Genomic DNA, 24,903 nt, shown 5'->3' on the forward strand with positions numbered 1-24,903 from the left:
GAAATTATTGTTGTTAGTCTGTGACTCCTCTCTGTTAACAGTAATTTGATACTTTATTTTTTTTTCTTATATTTTTGGAATTATTTCAAAAATGTGTTCTTACAAGTTATATGGTATACAGTAAAATCTCAATAAACATGATTTATAATATATATGTATCATATCTTGTTTTCTTTGTATCAATACTGTGGGAACATCAAAAGATTGATTGTGCATGTGTGGAGTAAACTTCTGGAGTTGTGGATAATGAATTCTGGACAGATAAGTACAATGTACTATTGCAGTTTTCGATTATACAGTTTGACTGGTTGGAAATAGTTGTTCATTTATGAATTAAGGATGGATTCGTGATTTTGTATTGTTTTAAGAGATTTAACAAAGCCCTCACAAGACTATCAAAAACTGCAGGTGCGTCAGGAGTTATGTCTGAAATAATGTCTTTTAACAAACAGTCAAACTGATTGCTCCAAATAAACGAAAAAGACCCTAGAATAAACTTTTTTAGCTGTGTAGGATACCATTAGCTCTACCCTTATGTTGCGGAGAGGGCTAAGGCAGTGTCGGACATTCTACCACAATCTCTGCTCGTACAGTTCAGAGAATGCTTGGGCAGTGTCGGACATTCTACACACTAGTTTTCTCCTATCAGCCTGGCTGTAACAGAGGTCTAAGATAGTGTCAGATATTCTACCACTAGCTCTCCCTTTCTGACTGGTTGTAGCAGAGGACTAAGGGCAGTGTCAGACATTCTACCACTAGCTCTCCTTTCTGACTGGTTGTAGCAGAGGACTAAGGCAGTGTCAGACATTCTATCACTAGTTCTCCTTTCAGGACTGGCTGTAACAGAGGACTAGGCAGTGTCAGACATTCTACCACTAGTTCTCCTTTCTGACTGGCTGTAACAGAGGACTAAGGCAGTGTCAGACATTCTACCACTAGTTCTCCTTTCTGACTGGCTGTAACAGAGAACTAAGACAGTGTCAGACATTCTACCACTAGTTCTCCTTTCTGACTGGCTGTAACAGAGGACTAAGGCAGTGTCAGACATTCTACCACTAGCTCTCCTTTCTGACTGGCTGTAACAGAGGACTAAGGCAGTGTCAGACATTCTACCACTAGTTCTCCTTTCTGACTGGCTGTAACAGAGGACTAAGGCAGTGTCAGACATTCTACCACTAGCTCTCCTTTCTGACTGTCTGTAACAGAGGACTAAGGCAGTGTCAGACATTCTACCACTAGCTCTCCTTTCTGACTGGCTGTAACAGAGGACTAAGGCAGTGTCAGACATTCTACCACTAGTTCTCCTTTCTGACTGGCTGTAACAGAGGACTAAGGCAGTGTCAGACATTCTACCACTAGTTCTCCTTTCTGACTGGCTGTAACAGAGGACTAAGGCAGTGTCAGACATTCTACCACTAGTTCTCCTTTCTGACTGGCTGTAACAGAGGACTAAGGCAGTGTCAGACATTCTACCACTAGTTCTCCTTTCTGACTGGCTGTAACAGAGGACTAAGGCAGTGTCAGACATTCTATCACTAGTTCTCCTTTCTGACTGGCTGTAACAGAGGACTAAGTTGTGTCAGACATTTTACCACTAGCTCTCCTTTCTGACTGGCTGTAACAGAGGACTAAGGCAGTGTCAGACATTCTACCACTAGTCTCTCCTTTCTGACTGGCTGTAAACAGAGGACTATGGCTGTGTCAGACATTTTACCCTAATTCTTTCTGACTGGCTGTAACAGAGGACTAAGGCAGTGTCAGACATTCTACCACTAGTTCTCCTTTCTGACTGGCTGTAACAGAGGACTAAGGCTGTGTCAGACATTTTACCACTAACTCCTTTCTGACTGGCTGTAACAGAGGACTAAGGCAGTGTCAGACATTCTATCACTAGTTCTCCTTTCTGACTGGCTGTAACAGAGGACTAAGGCTGTGTCAGGCATTTTACCACTAACTCTCCTTTCTCCAGCTACTGACTGTTCACATGGTAAACATTCTTTCTTCTGTATCCCCCAATTGCCAACCACACAAACTAGAATGTGTTCTGATGGCCAAAACTTGGATGAAAACAATGTTACAATTCTACCAAGCATGACAGATGAGCAGTAAATAATCAACAACCACAGGGTACAAAATATTTAACATTTTATTCTTCAAAATGTTTCATAAATCATTCACATTTCAGTCAAATCACAATACACACAAGTACCTAACGTATCTCTGGTTACAACATCCACACGACCACGCATCAAACCACTTATCAGTCAAAATGTTTGTTCTAAAATCTGATCGGCTTCAGATACCTTATGTCATGAAATTGTCTTTCCTATTTTTCAGTAGGTGATATCAAGGGGAACACACGAATATAAATGCACTCTGACTAACCTTTGAACTTGGAATACAGTTACCGTATTCGACCCAATAAATGCCCATGTCCCTATAAGTGCCCGTTCTCCATTTTTGAGGCCCCAATTTCAATTGCCAGCATAAATAAAGACCAAAACTGTATAGATTTGCAATAATTTCTTCTTATTAATAAACGCCCTGGGCACTGATTGGGTCGGATATGTTAAGTATTGTCTGGTATGTACATTATGCAATATGAAGTCCATGGCTTTTAAATTTACACCAAGTTCATATCACAAAGGGATATATGTACTTTATGCGAATTGATTAATTGTTTTCCTTACCTTAAATGTTGATTTTTAATTACTTTTATATCCATTAAATTTGTACACATAGCAGTGGGTGTACATTAACGAAACGAATATACGTACCCGGCCTACTATACCTTTCGGCTGGGTACGAATTGGTCCCTATGTGTCGTAATGGAGCAGCGCCTCCGAAAATCACTCGGGCACAATTTTCTATACTTGGTTTCAGATTAATTTACGCATATACAAGCATTTACATAATGTTGTTATCCTAAATAAACATAACTACCATTCATTATATCTACCGTACCGCTCACAAGACGTCAAATTCATAATTTGAAGACTTCCAGTATAAATTCTCTTCAGAAAGGCCTTCATATGTATATGTAAAAAAATAATGTCTTGCTGAGAATTTGATATTTTATACGGTTTAAATTTTATTGTCTAGTAGGTATACGATATGAATCAAATAAGATAAAATGCATACAAACGTTTTAATAATGGTTTGCATAACTATTACTTTGCTCCATTAGCAGTAATAGGCACCAATTGTAGCTCTAAAGACGACATCATTATCTGTCTAAAAGTCTTTTGAGCTACAATATTGCAGCTAGTGTACATTGGGTCTGTATATGTTCAATTAACAATTATTTTATTGCACTAATCAAAATATAAAAAGGTAATTTTGCTTCAATTGAAATTCTGATCTAATAAAGTCCACAGCTACTGTAACAAATCTATTACATATACAAATATACACTGTACTTGTCTAATAAGTGTCAAAATAACAGATTGAATACCTGTAAACAATACAAGTTTTACTGAATGTAATGACTGAGTTCCCTGTTGTCAAGATTGTCCATTTTTTTTACATTCTTACAAAATACTCTTGCATACACCTTTTCATCGTAATCTCACAAACTTTCCTTAATTAAATATCTGTCTTGCTTACAAACATCATAATCTCATACACGTTTGGTCATCATGTAATTCCTCTCAGATGAAAAATATGAAAACCATTAAGTAATCAAAAGTTTTAACCACTCACACACCTATTTATCTTAAATAAGAAATAAATTCAAGTAACTGACAAAAGAATTCACAAAAATATCAAAAACATCAAGCCTTAGATACAAAATTCACCATTAGAGCAGAACCTGACAGAAGCAGCATTAGTATATTTATAATCAGTGACTAGTCCTTCACTGACCTACAGGAATGTTTGGGGCACCATTAATGGACCAAAGATTATTGTATGGGAGAGAGGGCACCACTGCGATTTGATCACAGTAACCTACTTGATTGACTATCGGGGAATTACAATTACATCTTGAGGGGTTAATGCTCTTTTATTTCAGTACTACATGTACCTAAGGGAGGGTGTGTGTTAGGGTGTGTGTGTGGGGACTGGACTTTGTTACCAAATTCTCCTGTCTTTGATAAGCAGTACATTGTGTATATTACAATACACCAATCACATATTAACAATTTGACAATGATTGAACTACACAACCGGTAAACAACAGATTGGGCCATCATGATCAGTCGACAGGAGAAAACAATGGTTTCACTGTAAATGTCTGTAAACAGGCCTAAGATTTGTTTTTGATTTATGATTGTATTAGCCCACATTGATCCATGGGAGTACATCTAATCAATGGCTACGTACCATACAGAAGGGGTGTTACAGAGCTCACAGCTTGAGATATATCAACCAATCAAATCGCTTACTGGTCAATTAGATCAACCAATCAAAATACCATTACTTTACTTTGGGGACCATTGAAATTCTTTATGAATTATAAATTTTTGTATCTGTAATTGCAGATGAGTGAAGCTGTATTTCTCATAAGACAATAACACATGTAATACAAAAGACTATGTCGTTACAAAACCTAGACATACAATAACAAGATGAGTGGATTTTTTACGACCGAGACATTGATACATGTCCTATATAATCATTGACATGGAAAAAAACTTCAATGTATTTTTATGAGGTTGTGGACAGGAATATTCATATCATGTTACAGTCAGGTAAAATGCTCCCATACAAATATCACAAACTCTATAAGCAGATTGTTCAGGGATTTGTTAAAGTAAGTAGCTTAGACAAAACCTAGGGCTGTCAGTAGGAAAATGATGAAGTCAGTCATAGCAGCAAGTTCTACATGTAAGTGAACACTACTGCGGAACTGAATAAACTACCGTATTTGATCCAATAAGTGTCTATGTCCCTATAAGCACCCCTCCCCCTTTTGGAGGCCTCAAATTCAATTTCCCAGGCATACATATAGACCAAAACTACACAAAACTGGATAGATTTGCAATAATTCCATCTTATAAGCACCTTATTGGGTCAAATACGGTAAGTACAAATGAGGTAGGGCCTGTTAAAAAATAAAACAACTGAACCTCAAAGTGTATAGAATCCAAATTAATGTTAAAACGGCCCACAACAAGATTTCAACTATCACAAAACATGATTTCTGTAAGCCTTCAGCTTCTTCAAGGTCTAACCTTGACCTTTTCACTAGCACTCTTTCTTGACCCTTGACCTTATATTTGCACCAAATACCATGTAGACTTTGGATGAGAGATGAAACAGGATATAAATAAGTTTAACAATGAATAGATCTAAATGTCACCATCGTTATAAATCACCAGCATCATGTTTATTGTCTCTTGTTGTAGAATCTGTTGTTTTTTCTGTTGTCGTAGTTGTATCATCACCATCTCCTGAAAAAAAAAAACATTATATAGGGTTAATTGATTGGTGTTCACCATACCTAACAGGAGCGATATGTCAAGACAGGTTCACATCATGACTGAACACATTGATACAGGTAAACAACAGGTAAATAAGTAACGGGTATACAACAGGTAAGTAACAGGTAAACAACAGGTAAAACAGGTAAACAACAGGTAAGTAACAGGTAAACAACAGGTAAATAAGTAACGGGTAAACAACAGGTAAGTAACAGGTAAACAACAGGTAAATAAGTAACAGGTAAACAACAGGTAAGTAACAGGTAAACAACAGGTAAGTAACAGGTAAACAACAGGTAAGTAACAGGTAAACAACAGGTAAGTAACAGGTAATAACAGTAACAGGTAAACAGCTAAGACCAGCATCATAATGCATGCCACCGACCCAATCTTCACGACATATTACAGCAGACTGTCGAGGATGCAGACACTCTTAGTATCAGCCATCAACGCTCAAACATTGCCTGTGCAAGGCAGTTTCTTTGTCTACATGGGATATTTACCATTCAATTATTTTCATTTTGCTTTTATTTAATAGTGAACTTTTATCTAATTTTTAACAATTTGATAATCAGCTAAACCATTCTGTGAATTAGACATAATATCACTGTATTTTTTTGGGAGTAAATGTATAAGTCCTCGAAACTTTTCTGTGTCATCACACTGGCAATAACAAAGTTAAACAAAGTCAAAGCCCAATATGTCCACGTTTAGTTTCTGGTTCACATTCAAAATAAATGGAAACATATCATGACAAAAGAGAACATCTTTTCAGTAATATAATTACTGAGAAAAATGTTTTATGGTTAAAATCTCAAATGTGTGTTGTGATAAGAGTACCTGTGAATGGACCTTAAGATGGTGTCCTTTACACAGCATGAAGATTACTGACCTAATTGTAATATATCCTCTTCCTCTGTTTTGGTATCCTCTGTTGGGGGTGGGGGAAGCTCGTCCTCCGTCCCCGGGGTAGTGGTGGTGGTGGTGTCATCATCATCTTGTGTTTCTGATTCTGAGAACAATGTATAGATACATATACATGTGTATCAAAATCCTATTTTGACAGGAAACCAGCTTAAGCTTATATTATTCAATAATTTAAATATAAAGAAGACAATATTGGCACTTGCTATTTACACAATGTCTACTGATAATGACCTTTTAGAAAAGCTACAGCAAAAAGATATTACAATACCTAAATTTGAATTCCATTATTATCAACAATATGAAAATATAAATACAAATTCACTTTTAATAATATTTTATTGCAAACTAATTTCTAAATCATTCAAAATTCAGGGATCTATAAATTAAGTTATTATTGTGATCAATTCTGATCAAAGATATGAAGTATCAGGCTTTATTCTCTGTTAATATTTCTGGGTTAGTGAAATACCATATTGACCTTGTTTAAGGCCTGTAATCAGTATCAATGAATACCTTTACTGTCCGAGTCAGTATCACTTGGTTTTTCCGATGTAGTTTGATCATCAGACACAGTTTCGTTGGTATCTGTGTCGTTGGCCGACGATGTAGCATTTTTCTTGGGTTTAGACTTTGGTTTTGGTCTGAAGTTCTTTGCTTTGTTGATGAGATATTTCACCTCTCTGTCCAAGGCTTGTATTTTCATACCAATGTCCTGCACCAGTAACTTTGGTTTCTCAGTGTCCAGCATCTTTTTCTGTTCCTTTACTGTATCATTTTTCCAGTCCTACAAAAACAAATTATGTCATCAACTTCTGCCATTTACTATCTTAAACAACATTTTAATCATAATACAATATAGTTGATAATAGTTTGTGTTTACTTTTTTTGTGTATATGATACAAATGGTAAATATTAAAACAAAAAGGACAAAGTTCTACAAGATACCTGTTGAATTAAGCACTAACAATTTCCCCTCCAACACATTTTTTTTTTGCTAAATCTAATATCTAATAACATATGTACAACAGGATAATGTGTACTTTGTCTACCAATACTGGAAAATGGGAAAATATTTCTAAGTATGACCAAGTTCACTCTATAACACTGACCAGTAGACTAGTACATATACCCTGCTTGGACAAACTACAAGGATAGAGTTCAGACAGACAAACAGAAAGAAAATACTTACAATAGTATCGTTGATGAGTTTGCCGAGCGTGGTGACCTCGACCTCTGTAAATATTGGCTCCTCTATTTGTGACAAGTTTTGGACCGTCTTTAGGAAGTAGATAGAATGGTTGAGCATGGCTTCCAGAGCATTCAACGCTTCAGGTCTCTCCTTCATCTCAGTCACTCTCATCTCCAGGTCTCGGGTCATCTTCTTCAGCTCCCGTAACTTATCCGTGTAGATCTGGAACATCAACAATATTCTGATTATCTGCTGATTGAGCATTAAAAAAGCTTCTTCATAGTAAAAGGAGATTTTACATGAGTGGATGTGCGAGATCAAATTAATAAGAAATGATTAATAATTTATCGTATTTTTCAAAGATTTTTAACAATAACTTTTATACATATAGATGTAAAAATTTGTTCATCACATTATCATTTGTAAACGTAAAACATATTCTATATTTTTTCTATAATAAGACAAACACAAAGCCAAATTGACTAAGAAATGTGCACTTTGCCTGCAGAAAGCTAGGCGATAGAATTTCTTCATTAGTACAAGGTGATAACAGTTACCTCTTTCTTGGCGTCATCATCTTGTTCGTACATCCAGTCTGATGATTCTGACAGAGTTTTACTGTACTCTTCTCTTTCCGTCTCTGTTGAACATTTCTCATATAGTGGTTGAGACAAACGGTCACCCATGTCAAAGATGAAGGCCTCGAGATCATTCTTGGCTTTCTCTAACAGCTTCTTCTCCTTGTCTTTGGCTGTTAAGTCTGCCAATCTGTAATAGGTGGAACAGTTATTATTGTATACTGGTAGTACTGCCAATCAATGTAATATAGACAAAACCTAGAGTGATCTGTATGGACAAGCAAGGCAATGTGTCAGACATTGAAAAGGTCACTCAATGAGATCAAATATGTAACATAACTAAAACCTTCTAGGCACCATGATATTACCCCCACAGTAATGCCATTGTGTTTAGTATCCCTCATAACTTACATATTTTCACTCCAATCTGACATTTCATATTACAGACATCTATTTTGATACCATTCCCACTTAAATTTTTTCAAAAAAGATTAAATGTTATTGGGTATAGATGCCTTACAAAATTTCACAACATATTTGACCCATGTGAACTTGTGAGGAAGTCAAGGTCTTTAATTTCAACAAACATAGTAGCCCTTTATTCCTACTGGTCCATTGTCAGAACCCATGGTCATATGGTTCCGGAGTTTCCATCATACTAAACAGTAAAACTGATATCTTAAATGTGAATCATGTTTATTGATTTAAACAACTTGGTAGCTTTTCATCTCAGGTCTCCTACTACAGGTATTTTAATATCAGACCCCTGGTTCATGAGAAGAATTTTTTTAAAGGAAAAGTTACTACATTTGGATGGCTTACAAAACATCAAGACAATATATAGGTCATCCTGATTCTTAGGGTCAGATAACCTATAACCCCTATGAAACCAATCATACCGACAATATAAAGAGAACCTACTTTTTCCTGCTGTCCTTTAATTGATCCTTGCTGAGCTGAGGGATTTCGTAGGAACTGAAATCTGACGTTAGATCCACCTTGATGATGGTAGTCTTGTTGGCCTTTTTATCCTCCTGAAGACACAATCAACAGTTTTATGTAAATTCTTTATCTTGATCAATTACTCAGGTTGTACACGGTTTAAGATATTTCCTTGAGAATGACCTTATATCCCCTGATAGCTATCTATGATATGAGGTGTATAAATCAGTAAAAAATTTGATTACAATTCTATGCTCCCCACTAACCTCTGCTTTTGTTGCATTTGCGTTCTCAGTTTCATTTAACTTAGCAGTCTTGTCATCACCAGTACTTTTCTTTTCCTCTTTCTTCTCCTCTGATTTGTCTGTTGATTTTGTTTTCTCTTCCTCCTTTCCTTCCTCTTTTTCAGCTTCCTTCTTCTCTTCTTCGTTTTCCTCTGCCTTCTCCTTTTTGCTGTCCTCTTCCTCCTCAGCAGGAACCTAAAACCAATAATCAAAGTATTAAGATTGTCACCAAACTTCTACAAATACGATAAAAACCCATCATAAAACTTTCTGTTGGGGCAATGTTGATTATTTTAAAGGTATGTCACATTAAACTACTAGCTCTCCACCTCTGGGTTTGGTGGTTGAGTGGTCAAGGTATCTGACATTCTACCACTAACCCTCCTACTCTGGCTCATGGTGGCTGAGTGGTTAGGTTGTCTGATGTTCTTCTACTAACCCTCCACCTCTGGGTTTGGTAGTTGAGTGGTCAAGGTGTCTGACATTCAACCACTAACCCTCCTACTTTTGGTCTAGGTGACTGAGAAGTTCTAAAGGTGTCAAACCTTCATCTCTGGTCAAAGTTATCGCAGTAGTCACTCCGTCAGTAGATCTTGGTCTCTAGATCATGATAACCGAGCAGTGAACATTCTACCACTAGTCCTCTATCTCTGGGACAGAGTGGCCAAGAGGTTGAAATTCTATCACTAACCCTCCATCTCTGGGTCATGGGCTGACGGCTGAGTGGTGACATTCTACCACTAACCCTCCATATCTGGGTTATGGTGGCCGAGTGGTTGACATTCTACTACTGACCCTCAGTCTATTGGACATGGTGGCTGAGTGGTTGACATTCTATCACTAGCCCTCCATTGCTGGGTAATGGTGACTTAGTGGTTAAGGCTTCTTTTAATGAAGACATTGGTTTACAATTCATTCATTATGTGCTATGTTACCTTGGGTTCAACTGTGAACCTAGAAACTGTGTGTTAGTATGGACACATGCAATACAACAAATACACACAACACCAATGACTTCATGCATTTAAAATGAAAAAGAAAATGTTACTTGATACAATATAAAAAGAATTTTACTAGAGTCTGCAAGACATAACTTCTGTATTGTTTTAAAAGGATTTTGAACAAAATAAAATTCTTTCATTCACAAAAGCTTTAAAACTTCATCATTGTTAAAGGGACTTTTGGCACAGGTTGTAACATTTCATTATATCTCATATTTATCTGTGTTTTAATATTTTTCGTACCAATTTGGCAAAGAATTGGTGGAAAAACATACATTGTCAAATAAATTGCCAGCTGGTAAATGTGATAGACAGGTTTGCTATGAAAGCCTAGTATGGCATAGAAAATGCAGTAAATTGATTTTACATGATGACTGAAGAGTTCCAACAAAATTTAACAGTAAATTACAGGTATATTGTGAATGAAACATTACAGCAAGACTAGGTGTTCCTGTAAAAATGTACAATGGAATCTTACAATGAAATATCCCTTTAACAAATCAAACATAATCAGAAGATAACAATGACAGCCACCTTTTCTTTTTTCTCCTCTTTATCAGTATCGCTCTTCTCTGTGCCCGATTCATCAGTTTTAGTCGATTCCTTATTCCCAGTTGAGTCCATGCTTTCTGACTTATCTCCCTTGGTAAGAAAGGTTTGGACAAAAGGTTGTTAAAAATGCATGCATTATTTGGTGAATGAAGAAAAAAAATATCTGTAAGATAAAAATGGAAAAATTCTCTTCCCCCAACCCCTCCATGTGAAATTGGGATGGGAAGGGTGAACAAGGATAAAACTTCTATTTCATATATGGATATTACTGCATACACTGTAAGAATGTTGACATTTTGATAACTAGTACAATGTGTACATTGTCACCTTCAGACAAATGGGTACACAAGGTATAACAAGTGTATGAGATATCTTTGTAATGAAACTCCAAGATCAATGATCAATGTCGATTTAAATATATTAAGTTTATCTAATGAAGATGACAGTGTACAAATCATACCAGTCATCAAAACGTTGAAATAAGAAACATTCACTAGATGTGCAACTGTCTTTTCATAAATCACCTATAAATTTTCATTATCTTCACAGGCATTTGTAGATTTTAGTGTCAAATATATTACATACAGCTAACAATGCAATTACTAGTACACACACCCTCCCTCGCCTCAACACAAAGCTAAGTTTTATATGGGCCTAACACTGAATGATATCCGATTCCAAAATACTGAGTCAGATGTGATAGGGCCAGTAACACTAGACAAGTATAGTATGTAACCAAAGCTGTTCTGTACTTAATACTGGAATTTCAAAAAGAAAAAAAATACAAACACCGAACCAGCACCGAAGAATTCAAAATGTTAGTCAGGACAAATAAATCTGAACCATTTCAGATTCAAATATGACACTGCTCTCAAAGCTTTGTGGTGAAAATGATGTTTTTGTGTCATTTATATTTCTGTGTGACACCAAATCATAAACAAAATACAACAATTATCACAAACTTAGGAGTACTACATTGGAGTCAAAGAAGAAAATTTGTGCCTTAATACAAACAAACAGATGAATAAAGCCGTTCTAAATGCCATTTTGACAAGAGGGTATGTATAAACATGCATTAGCAATAACTGTAATTAAAATAAAAGTAAAAGATCTTATGCTGAACATTACCAACAGCAAGCACATTTATAAGGTATGTTTGAATGAAAAATGAACTTTAAATGAATATAAGTTAGACAGCAGTAACATCTGTTTTCTACAAAACAAATTCTTTTTGACAAGGGAAGACAATCCATCCATTATATATTTACACACACTGTACTTCTAGCCATTGTCCGTATAAACAAAGACCATCCACCATCTTACCTCAGCACCTGGATCCGACTCCTCAATCTTTGCCTCCTTGTCCGAACTTGATCCAAATAGTCCTCCTAGGGTACTGCCAATCTCTGCAGAGAGGAATATAGACAGGTAAAGTAAGGGGGGTACTGGGTAAAGTAAGGGGGGGTCAAAGGCCATGCGATATGCATTAATGTAATGTTTGGCAGAAATGTAAATTGACACTTTAGTTGTAAGTTAAGAACCTAACAAGTTATTATCACAAGAAGAATAAGAAGAACCAGTAAACTTTAATTTAACTATTGTCTAGATCAGACACTACTTACTTGACCATGTTGATTCTTCCTCAGCTGGACCCTGCCTCTCAAACACAACCTCAGCCTAAAATTGAAATGTGTCATTTGAAGCACACATTGATACTTGTCTGACTTAAACATACAACAATCCAGCACAGCATGTTTACAATTAGCCACTATAAGATGTATCCCAGACCGTCTGACCCTTGTTCTATATAACGCCGATGATAACTACCTTATCCATGTGGAGTATGCCACTTTCGTCCAGTCTGAAGTGAGCCTTGACACCCTTACTCTCCGTGTCCTTGGCGTGTTTATCGTAGGCTGTGTCCACACCGCTCACAGTGTAGGTTGTCAGTACTGGGCCAGCAATGGATCTACAATACAGACCAGGATATAACAAATAAACAGGTCTATAAGGCTAGTTCAGTTACACAGGAAATGGTAAATATCATAACCAAGGTATTTTGTTAAGTATACAATACTTACTTGGTTTCTTCCTCTGACAAGAAAGACAGGTCAGTATATGTGACATTGAAGGAGAAATCTTTGGTGTGTTTGTTGAAGGTCATGACTTTTTTCTGGGGAAATGGATTCATACGTGCAAATAAGGTTCTCTTCACTGTTTTAGGCTTTACATCACTGTCCTCCTGTGTAGCTGTCTGCTTGGCAAACTCCACCTGAAACAAAATCAGGATTCAAATCACAAAATTCAAAGGTCACACGACAGAGTTTACAGGACCAGCTACAGAGATTACAGGTCAAATCAGAGGTCACACATAAAACAATATTGGTCAAAGTTCAAACTACATATTGAGGTTACAAGTGACTAATTTTGTAGGTGGTAGACAGGATAGAAGGTGGGAAAGACTCAAAATACACTCTCAACACACAGACTAAATTCCTAAGGGTGTATCTATCATTATGACAGGATATGAAAACTTAGCCATCATCAAAAACCAACTTGTCACAATGATTGACTCGATGTTATGGTCTTACTAAAACATGTAACATAAAATGTACTTACAGATATAGGGAAAATGGTGCCTTCCTTTATTCCAAACATCTTGACCTTGAACCCTTTACCAAGGTGAGCAGCCTGATACACAGCACCAAGTGCAGCAGCCTCATCACTGTTAATGCTTTTCCCCAGCTCCTGTCTAAAACACATAAAATCAACGTCAGAAACGTTTACTGTTGACACCCCTACTATAAGCAGGGATTTCATTAGAGAATCTGAATTCTAAGTGCAATTCTAAATATACACATTTTGTACGTAAATTCAACATTAAAATTTTGCATGTAAATTCAACATAAAAATTTTGTATGGAAATTCAACAAGATTTTTTGGTGTAAAATACATAGCTATTTCAACCAGTAAGAACCTGATTATAAAGTGTATCTACCTATCAAAACTTAAGTTATTTGATACTATTATATATTTATTATATCTTACAAAATATTTGGTATTATGACTTTGAGTCGTGTGTCACAGAAAATTTGAATTCCTTTCTAATATGTCTGACAACTTAACAACAGATATAATTGTGACACAGCTTATATATTTACCTTCCAAGAAACTTGGTGAGAATCGTCTGTACTTTGGGAGTCCTAGTCCCGCCTCCAAATAAAATTATCTCTGTGATTTCTGGCTGAAAACGGAAATAACACATCTATAGATACATCAAATTTATTTTTTCTGTAGATTTGTTTCAGCATAACTGATGAGTCTATAATGTGTTTGCAACAATTATGTGGGACATTAGAAGTGAATGAACAAAAGCCCTAAAAGCATAAATTATTTTTTATTGACCAATTACAAGCATGTATCATAAAACAAGTGTGACCTTGAAGGTTTTCATGGCCCCTTCTACTGACCTGAGTGAACTTACCAGTGTAACCTGCGATGTTTTCAGGGCCTCCTCTATTGACCTGAGTGTAACACAGTACCACATTTATAGTGCAATCTCAATGAACTTACCAGTGTAACCTGGGATGTTTTCAGGGCCTCCTCTATTGGCTTCGTGACTCTCTCCATTAGATCCTCAGTCAAACCTTCTAGCTCAGCACGAGTGACCTTCACCCTGAAATCTTCATTATCAAGGAGTCCTTCCACCTACAACACAATATCACTTCAATAAGAACTCTCCTAAGTTTGTTGGTTTAAGTTTAACGCCCCATCGACATCCGGTGTCATTTAGGACCAAATCTACATTGGAGACGTTGGAACACAAGTTTATGACATAAGAACACAAACATACAACGCTTCAAAGAACTCTGCACAAAGTACCACCAACTGAAATATAGTTACACCATTACTTTGAAATACCATTATCTGGTATACTGGTAGTATCATCTCAAAATACTCTAAAACAAATGATTTAGTTTACCTGTGCCATATGGTCGTTGTTAGCGCTGAGGACTTTTTTTAATCGCTCGGCCTCCTTGAAGAGTTTGCCCATTGCCCGAGGGTTCTCGTATACATTCAGCTTGGTTTTCTTGGTCTTTGTGAAGGCCTTGGCCAGGTGGTCTCTCAACCTCAGGGTAACCTCGAGTCCTCCCAGGTTCCTGTCATACCTGTCAGAGGAGTATAGGTAAAAGATTACTTTGAGGACACAAAGATTCTATGTGACAGGCTGATGGTCTAACAGTCATACACTGTAGTAGTCTAGTAGCGTTATTACTATGGCACCAATTCCCAAAATGTTGTACATGTATGTCAATTAATATACTCACTGACTTCTCTGTACAGTTTCAGAAATTGATTTACATATCCAGTTTTAATCAATTTTAGTTGTTACTAGTTTCATCACCCCAACACTTCTTCACTTCTTAACCTGGTTTGGGTATTTATCCAAAACCCTTGACAACCAATTGGGGTTGTTTCTACTCATGTGCCTACCCAAAACCTTTGACAACCAATTGGGTTTTTTTTCTACTCAAGTACCTACCTAAAACTCTTGACAACCAATTGGGTTTTTTTTCTACTCAAGTACCTACCTAAAACCCTTGACAACCAATTGGGTTTTTTTTTATACTCAAGTACCTATCTAAAACCCTTGACAACCAATAAGGGGGTCGTTTCTACTCAAGTACCTACCTAAAACCCTTGACAACCAATTGGGGTTGTTTCTACTCAAGTACCTACCCAAAACCCTTGACAGCCAATTGGGGGGTTGTTTCTACTCAAGTACCTACCTAAAACCCTTGACAACCAATTGGGGTTTTTTTATACTCAAGTACCTATCTAAAACCCTTGACAACCAATAAGGGGGTCGTTTCTACTCAAGTACCTACCTAAAACCCTTGACAACCAATTGGGGTTGTTTCTACTCAAGTACCTACCCAAAACCCTTGACAGCCAATTGGGGGGTTGTTTCTACTCAAGTACCTACCCAAAACCCTTGAAAACCAATTAGGGGGTTGTTTCTACTTAAGTACCTATCCAAAACCCTTGTCAACCAATTGGTGGGTTGTTTCTACTCAAGTACCTACCCAAAACCCTTGACAACCAGTTGGGGGTTGTTTCTACTCAAGTACCTATCCAAAACCCTTGTCAACCAATTGGGGGGTTGTTTCTACTCAAGTACCTACCTGACACCCTTGATAACCAGCGAGGGGTTGTTTCTACTTAAGTACCTACCCGACACCCTTGATAACCAGCTGGGGGTTTGTTTCTACTCGAGTACCTTCCTTCATCTTCACCATTTGGTAGCCTAGGTGTATAAAATATAAAATTGAATTTTTTCAAAATCATATATTTGCTTTATTAGTAAATACAATAATATTTTAAACATATCTGAAGTAAATAAATGAAGAATAACTTTAAAAGATAACAAAATGATAAAATGCTGATCTTGAAGTTCCCAAGACTAGCAAGTTATATTGAATGGAACAGGATGGCCTGGAAAGGTTGTGATTGGTATTACATATTTATCTCTCTTATGACATGACTAATTGATGGATCGCCAGCTCTACGACATTTGCTACAACATTGAATTGGTACATGTCCAGACGCAAACAGGAGACATGGCTACAAACCGCCTGACGATCATTCAATGAAAGTATAAGTATAAAGTATATCTATATTAAACGTACTGTAGGTTGTGAGTCTATGCTACGTACCCACGACTGTGGCGGTGGTGCTGGTGGCTCCCATATCGTAGAACATGTAATACTGCATTGTGGAGTTGAAATTCTTCCTTCTGAATACACCATAGTTCAAGGCAACTACAAACAATATATCAGTTTTTCATTATAAATCTAGAAATCCTACCAATTTACATTTTTCATTCTGAATCAATCATTTTTAAAGCAAGTCAAATGTGATCTCAAACTCTATTCAAATTCCATAGGTATATATAAATTGGAATCTTGTATACTTCTGATATCAGAATGTTTTATAATATGTGTGGCACTCAAAAATTGATGATCATTCAACTGTGATTAACCAGAACTGCAGACATTGTAAGATTCAAAGGTAAACAAATGTTATATGCAAGACTTTGCAAGTCATGAACAGAATTTGAATCTTTAAAATAACAATCATCTGTTGACATTTAGGCCATTGTCTATGGAGAGTCATTCCTACCTACCTGAGCCTTATCACTGACATTTAGGCCATTGTATTATCACCGACATTTAGGCCATTGTATTATCACCGACATTTAGGCCATTGTATTATCACTGACATTTAGGCCATTGTGTTATCACCGACATTTAGGCCATTGTATTATCACCGACATTTAGGCCATTGTATTATCACTGGCATTTAGGCCATTGTATTATCACCGACATTTAGGCCCTTGTATTATCATCGACATTTAGGCCATTGTATTATCACTGACATTTAGGCCATTGTATTATCACCGACATTTAGGCCATTGTGTTATCACCGACATTTAGGCCAGTGTTTATTGACGGTCATTCCTACCTGCAGCATTATCACTGAGGAGCTGTAAAATATTCAGGTCGACCATGTCAGCAGCCTGAAGGATGGCCTTTCTCTGTGATTGGCTAAAATACACAGGCACTGTTATAACACAGTCTTTGATTGGCTGGTCTGGAAGGAAAACAGGTGTTGGTCATTCATTTCATCTTGGATGCATATCATACCTTTAAATAATCCTTGTTTATATACGTATATCAAAATATTTTGTCATTATTTGATTCAATGGGATGAATTCATCTCTAATCATGTAAACATGGGAAAGAATAGGATAAATTTTATTTGATTTTTTCTTTATGGAAATATCACTTGAATAGAGAATACATGGTTAGTATCTTACAATGCAAAGTTTATTTTGGTGCGAGGCTTAGGAAAGCCGAGATGACAAGGCTCTTTCCGTGTCAAGCACCAAAATAAAACTTGTATTTTAAGATACTAACCATGTATTCTGTTTATCCTGCAACCATTGTGGCATTCAAAACGAAAGCAAATTGACAGTTATTTACTTGGTTTCGCTTGAAGCAAGACGCTTCTTTGATGCGGAGGTAAAGATTCACTCACTAAACCGAATGAGAGTGTACTCCTTTTTACTGCCGTGGGAAATAAATAAGCGCATTCACAAACAATACCCTTAATTTTATTCGCGTGATATATCACTGAAAGAAAATGAAAATACTCAAAAAACAATAAATACCCATTAAAGAATTACTTTACAATACATACCTTTGCCATGAGCCAAGAAAAAGACGACAACGCAATACGAGATTTTCGATATTGTAAATATGACTTCATTCCAGTGAATGTGACATCATGTTTTAGCGGGACTGAATGACGTTTCATTCAACGAAAGGTTCAAGTTCTGGGTCAAGTTAGAAAAAGTTCCGTTAGATATGGAACACATTTACATGATCGTATTGACCGATAAAGTATTTCGTATTGACGGATAAAGCACAAGTTTATCCGGCAGTAGTTATCGGTCAGTATGTGGGACAGTTGCAGGATAAAATTGAATTCATTACTCCTGAAAATGCACACTAGTCTTGTATTCAGTGAGCCATATATGTATCTTCTCTGGTATATAATAAATGTATTACCACAAATCATAAGAATTGGCAATTCTGAAGATTTTACCTGCAAAAGTTTCTGCATAAGACTTTGCTTTCTCAAGTTGCATAGCTATCAATTCCTCAGGACTGAACACTGATTCACTGAAAATTAAAGATAGATGTTAACTTCAAGAATAGTTTTCTCTTTAAACTTGACTAACATTGATAAGTATAAAGCATAATATTATGAATTGTGTACAGTTCATATATCTCAAAATATTGTATTTGTTAAAATATGGTCATATGTAGTAATAGTATGTATATAAAGGGAAACAAACTTACTCCTCTAGCTGAAACAACACTGTGCCCCTGTTTTCATCTTTGATAAGTGTGTAGTATGGGAACCGCTTACGGTACAGTTCCACTTGTGGATCTTCGTATTTAAGTCCTACAATGTGCATCAGGTACCAGAAGGCCTTCTTTGGGAACCGAACACCCTGAGTAAGACAGAAAATAGCACATTAGTACAATAATGTGCAATAACTACTTAGTAAAGAGCCAGTGAAGACACAATCCTATTCTTTTAAATGTCCTTAATCTCCTTTAATTTACTGTAGTTTAGTTTAAACAACATGTTTCCATCATGTAGCAAAAAAAATAAATGTAATAAATATATGTAATTATATTTCTGAGCTCCCTGTCAGAAGGTATTAGACTTGTCATCAAAAATTTGCACAGAATCTTTGGGTAGAGTTGCATGTGTGAAATAGGTTCATTTGGGAAAGTCAAAATCAACACATAATTATGGTCAATAACTCAAGGGATGAATAATTGAACAAGGAAAAGACTAATAATGTCCTTACCGTATTAACAGCAGCTTGTCCATAGTGTCGCTCTCCATCTCTCATGGCTACAATGGAGGCTGTCTTTCTGGACGACTCTCTGTAAATATGACATTTATATCAATGATAGGATACAGATGGACAATAGACAATAGGTTATCAGCTGATAGCCTTTGTGCTGCAGACCAGCCGAGCTGAGAGTTAAATGAGATGAAAAAAATTATATTTTCCTACATTACTGCTTTTCTAAGCTTTTTGCTTTAAAAAAGTTTCCAATATTCATGAATACTAGACACAAATTGAACAATCTATATCAAGTTTATAGCTATACTTTAGACATGACTTAACATATAAATTGTGAAACACAGCCTGCAAGAACCTAAAATGATTTCTTGATTTACATAATAATACTCACTCATTCAGTACAATCTCCATGGGTACACCAGGCTGTAATCCACAACATAAAACAGTATTACAGAAAGTCATTTCATTTTCCTCTTGAACATATCAATTCTTAAAACACAAATTACACTTTACTATGACAATTCCTTGTCCAAACTGTTATGATTTTTTTTGTGTTCTTTATTCCCTACCTTAATGATATCAATGATACTTTGGAGCATCTTAATATAAAGCGCACCTGAAGGAAACTAAGTTTCCGTACAATCTTACCTTCACGAGAGCTATCTTGGTATATTCACTCCCCAAGTCTATGGAGATGACAGCCAAGTTAAAACCAGCTGTAAATACAACATCAATAGTTTTCAACATCCAAATTCATCACAATAGAACTTATAATGTTAAGCTTATTGGGTACATTAATGCACTTATTTAATTATGAAAAAATTACATTCAACTGTCAAAACTGAAAAGCATAAGTTTTTATCAAATCATCATAAAAAGTTTACAAATATACAATCTAGCATTGTGTGTTCTGTATCTGAATGGTTGACAGATCTTGGGATTTGAACTTAGAAATATTTTAGTTTGAATATGAACATTAATATTTAAAAACCTTACTGAAGTTCCTTACTAAACATGTATACCATACCTGTAGATGATATATAAAAACACATGATGACAGCTGTAACAGCCAACATCAGGCCCGGCCTGCTCTCCATCCTAGCAACCAAATAAACAATTATCAGTTATTTTTCAGATTTTCTATTGTTTATTGATTCATGTTAATACCTCCAAATAAAACATCATTATTTGACACAATCAAATTTTGTTGCAAAAACTATTATGAAATATTAAATCTGACACAATTAATGCAATTACTGCATTCATATTACTAGTAACGACTAAAATAACTACATTTACAATCTATCTGATTTAATTTGGTGATAGGTATATGGATATATCTGATCATTATGATGTACATTTAGTTATGCATCAGGAGATTTCTTTTCAGAACATTTTTGCTTGAATAAAGCTGCATAATTTTGTCCAGTTCCGATTTTGATGGTATAGCAAGATAGTAGTACACACAGAGTTTACAATATGTAGGTCCAAATTATGACAAACCCCAAATGTGTGTCTAAATGTGAGGTTTAATATAGTGACTAGTAATGAAATCTGTTCCACACTAAATTATGCCAGAATGTGGGGATGGCGGTACACCAGGGTGTACATAATATTATGTACAGGAAAAGTTTGTCACAAAAAAGTTGAAACCATGCCAACATGTTCTTGGAATTAAAGCAAAATATAGTGTGTTGGACCTGTCTCATTTATATTTTTTAATCAGTTATTTAATTGAGACTTTAACGCACGTTTTTATGGGGGGTGGATCGTATGTTCAGCATCCCACATTAAATTAAAGTCAATTCTTGTGTATGCTAAGGACATGTAAGACTACATATGATGTATGTGAAACTAATTGAGATCACATTTTAAATTCTGAAAGTTAGAATGAAAAGCCAAAAATCAAACCAAGGAATAATTTTGCTTCTCAGATATCTTTGACAATTTGTCTCCTTATACTAAAATAAATTAAAACATTGTACATGCATATGGAAATGTGGAAGAAAGCCTAGAGGAGAGCTTATAGGTGATGGTATAGTTTAACTAATAGAATCCTAAATTGTTTATTGATTGAAGATTTAAGGAACAATAATTTTAAGTGATGGGATATGTAAATTGAGCGACAATTACAATAATACATCTTTTTCTATTTCTCTCTTGATAGATTTCTTCTGATACATCTCCTTCTGTTAAGTATGTCGCGGTGTTTGAATTCACTGTGTATCTATTATATTAGGTCTCTCTGTGTGTAAGTAAGTTGTTATGATGACGTATGAGAGGTGAGTGAATGGATTGGTTGAGTGTGTCACATTGACCCTGCATGACCCTGTCCTTGCACGTGCACGCCCACCCTGGTGGAAGCGTGTCCACACATTACATGGAAAATAAGGCACCGGACATGTAACACCTATAGCATAAAGTAATTAACTTATTATATCATTATCAATATAATTAAGTACTCTTATATCGTTTTTCTGTTATAACTTCTATTAAATAAAAAATTGTCCATAAACCTTTATAATTTGTATATATATAACAAAGGATCGCACGTTGTCCGTTTAGGTTCAGGTAATGTATAGGGTAAAGTGATTGTAAACTTAAATGTAATAACCATGAAATTAAAATAGGAATTTACTATAGATATATAATAAAATAAATACCTGTATATTATATTTAATACTTTACAGTATGATGTATATATCCATATTATAGCCGGTACATTTATGTGTCCCTATGTATTGTCAGGTATTGTTCTTTTTATTTCAGGTTATCTGTCTCCCGTTTTGCGTATAATAAAACTATCAGCTGTTTACAGTTGTCAGAGTAGTTTATTTACGAAGAGAACAAATACCCATATTATCACTCTCGTGACATTGGCGCCCAATCGTATAAAGTTCGACGGAGGCAGTGCCCGGCGTGCACCCATAGTTTACCACGTGGGTGATCACGTGATACCAGCTTTAGTGGACCAGGAAAGTAGTATGCTCAAGCGGGAGATCACTCCGATTTGAATATATCTACTTTTCAACATGTGCTTTCCGGTTTTGATGTCTTCTGTTTACCTGTGATTGTCATCGTCTTTTTTTTCGTACTTGTCATTATGGATTCGCTGATTATTTCGTTGTCATCGTGTTTACTTTGGAGTTCCTGCTGTCCGTCGTTGAGATTGTAACTGATTGTTATTACACTGTGTCGTCCAGTGGAGAGCCGTCCAATTGTTGACATTTATCGTTCGCGTGTTTTTATTTCACTTTCATTTTTGTTTCATTGTCATTTGTATTCACTATTGATATTATTCATTGCGTTTGCTATTGATTTGTTTGATGTCTCATGTTCATTTTCATGATTTAGGCTATTCTCATCGTTAACACTAGCGTGGTAAAAGTAAATTGGATAATTCGGTTCAATTAATTTTAAACATTATGCTAGTGTAGATAAATTAAAGATTAAATTTAAATCTAGTCTTAATAACTTATAAGACTCTAAATCGTATTTAATATAACTATATAAATAGATCAGTAACAACATTATCATAAACATTTTATAACACTTTTAGATACATTTGTATATTCATCTAAAATTTAAATTGTAAAATGTGATAAACTTTTTTATTTTCTTTACATTTCAAACTATCTTATATTTACATATATTGCATGCTTGCTTCCCAGCTAACAATCCCCAACCTACTAACACTGCACACACTGCACTGCACTGTAGCGGAAGTTGAGAATTGTGTCAGAAGTTCAAGAGCTGAGTGTAACCCTCCCTGAAACTGCGGCTGAAGATGGGTTTTGTAAATGTTGTATATGTCCTTCGCGTTTTATGTCAGCGCATTGTATTGTATATAAGTAATCCACACCTCTACATATTCTGTATAATCTAGTTTTGAATACTTATGATAGAGGTTATTGAGAGTTCCTCCTCCACTACTAGCTCTGACAGGCCAGGAGTCATTTTCCCTTTGCAGGGAGAATTGTCGCGGTGTTTTGAATTCAATGATGTACATAAAATCTATTATATTAGGTCTTAAAAACTACATGCAGCTGGTGTATTGTCTGATATTTACATTGTCCCTGTGGTCTGTAATGTCCTGTACATGTAAATCTGTGTGTATGTAAGTTGTTTATGATGACGTATGAGTGGTGAGTTTGGTTTGGTTGAGTGTGTCACATTGACCCTGCATGACCCTGTCCTTGTCACAGTGCACGCTCCCACCCTGGTGGAAGCGTTGTCCACACATTACATGGAAAATAAATAGGAACAGGACCATGTAACACTATAGCTGGACAGCACTGTGTGACTTTTACTGGCCACAGTGCTGAAAAGGTATGTTTATTTTTAATATTGTAACTAGAAATAATGTATATTAACTTATTATTCCATTATGCACATATAATTAATTTACCTTAATAGTTTTCTGTTATAAACTTCTTTAAAATAAATTGTCCATTAAACCACTTTATAATTTCGTATTTATTAAACAAAAGGATCGACAGATGGGTCCGTTTAGGTTCAGGTACTGATATAGGGTAAAGTGATTGTTAAACCTAACATGTACATAACCAATGAAATTTAAAATCAGAATTTACTATAGATATATTAAGTTACTATAAATACCTGTATTATTAGATTTATTTACTTTTCAGTATGAATATATCATTATTTAGCCAGGTACTTTTTTGTGTCCCTATGTTATTTGTCAGGTATTGTTCTTTTTATTCAGGGTTATCATGTTTATAACAAATCTGTCCAAGAACAACATCATTTTACATGTATTTATTTGAAATGTTTGTGATACCGGAATTTTTTTACGGATGGCGGAAACAAAACAAAAATCTAAAACAAAAAAATAAAGCTAACTAGCATTGTTTTCACCGAGAACTGTCAAATTACACTACATTGATATAATGTTCTACACAAAATCCTGATTTTAGGATTTACATTAATTATGAATGTGATAAATTAACAACGCCTTTCTCTAAAGCATTTCATTTTTTCGCACAGTTCATTACGAATAAAACAGTTATGATTACAAACAGCTGATCAACAACAGCGAAAACAGACACGTGGACGCAATTTTAGGACCGGTCAAGTGTCTGAACGGTCATTGGTAGGACATTATGCGTCATGTTCATCATAAATTCGACACTTGAAGCTATGGATATACTTACATTTCGTTTGCGTTGTTAATCGGCAGATAAGTTGTATCTTCAGTTGCTGAAAGTGATATTTTCTACTCCGGCGAGTGTCGAAGCCGGTGTGGCGCAATGTGATTGGAGAGGATATTTATTCCGAGTCTGCGCAATGACGTTACTACACGTAAACTTCCTGTTATGACAGAGAGGGGAAAATGAAGAGCTCCTACTCGGAAGTACCCATTTTGCAAGGATTTATCGGTCATATTGTCCTTGTAATTTCGTGTGATATTTTATGTCTTAACTTTTCTTGTAATGGTATATCATCAATTAAATAACTGATAAAACCGGTCATTACTTAAGATTGATTTTACACAGTATATGTACATGTAGTAGCTGGCTTTTGTTTGCAATGAG

At 35.7% G+C, this 24,903-nt stretch overlaps 1 protein-coding gene across 2 annotated transcripts; it reads right to left on the reverse strand.

Moving 5' to 3' along the window:
• Positions 1–2,132: 2,132 nt before the first annotated feature.
• LOC138317801 (hypoxia up-regulated protein 1-like) lies at positions 2,133–24,679 on the reverse strand. 2 transcript variants are annotated; one of them, XM_069259699.1, is made up of 26 exons: positions 24,523–24,679; positions 20,376–20,446; positions 19,997–20,064; positions 19,740–19,771; positions 19,346–19,424; positions 18,825–18,979; positions 18,568–18,644; positions 17,422–17,550; positions 16,614–16,718; positions 16,132–16,204; positions 14,879–15,065; positions 14,470–14,604; positions 14,058–14,140; positions 13,516–13,648; positions 12,978–13,168; positions 12,724–12,865; positions 12,519–12,573; positions 12,220–12,302; positions 10,879–10,986; positions 9,326–9,538; positions 9,039–9,151; positions 8,097–8,307; positions 7,540–7,761; positions 6,864–7,134; positions 6,316–6,435; positions 2,133–5,393 (listed from the first exon to the last, which is right to left on the reverse strand). In XM_069259699.1, coding segments are annotated over exons 1-26 (3,144 nt in total). In that variant the 5' UTR covers positions 24,525–24,679; the 3' UTR covers positions 2,133–5,307. The 2 variants fall into 2 exon arrangements, with proteins under 2 accessions (XP_069115800.1, XP_069115801.1); XM_069259700.1 differs by lacking the exon at positions 10,879–10,986.
• Between the last annotated feature and the right edge of the window lie 224 nt (positions 24,680–24,903).

This window comes from Argopecten irradians, chromosome 3, assembly GCF_041381155.1.
Source record: "Argopecten irradians isolate NY chromosome 3, Ai_NY, whole genome shotgun sequence".
Taxonomy (NCBI): Eukaryota; Metazoa; Mollusca; class Bivalvia; order Pectinida; family Pectinidae; genus Argopecten; species Argopecten irradians.

What these genes read in the sequence shown, in the direction of transcription:
- LOC138317801 (XM_069259699.1), bottom strand. An exon ending in CCTCAGTGATAATGCTGCAG is followed by an intron (nt 16,719 to 17,421) that starts GTAGGAATGACC and finishes TATTGTTTGTAG; the next exon opens with TTGCCTTGAACTATGGTGTA. An exon ending in GGAAGAATCAACATGGTCAA is followed by an intron (nt 12,303 to 12,518) that starts GTAAGTAGTGTC and finishes TCCTCTCTGCAG; the next exon opens with AGATTGGCAGTACCCTAGGA.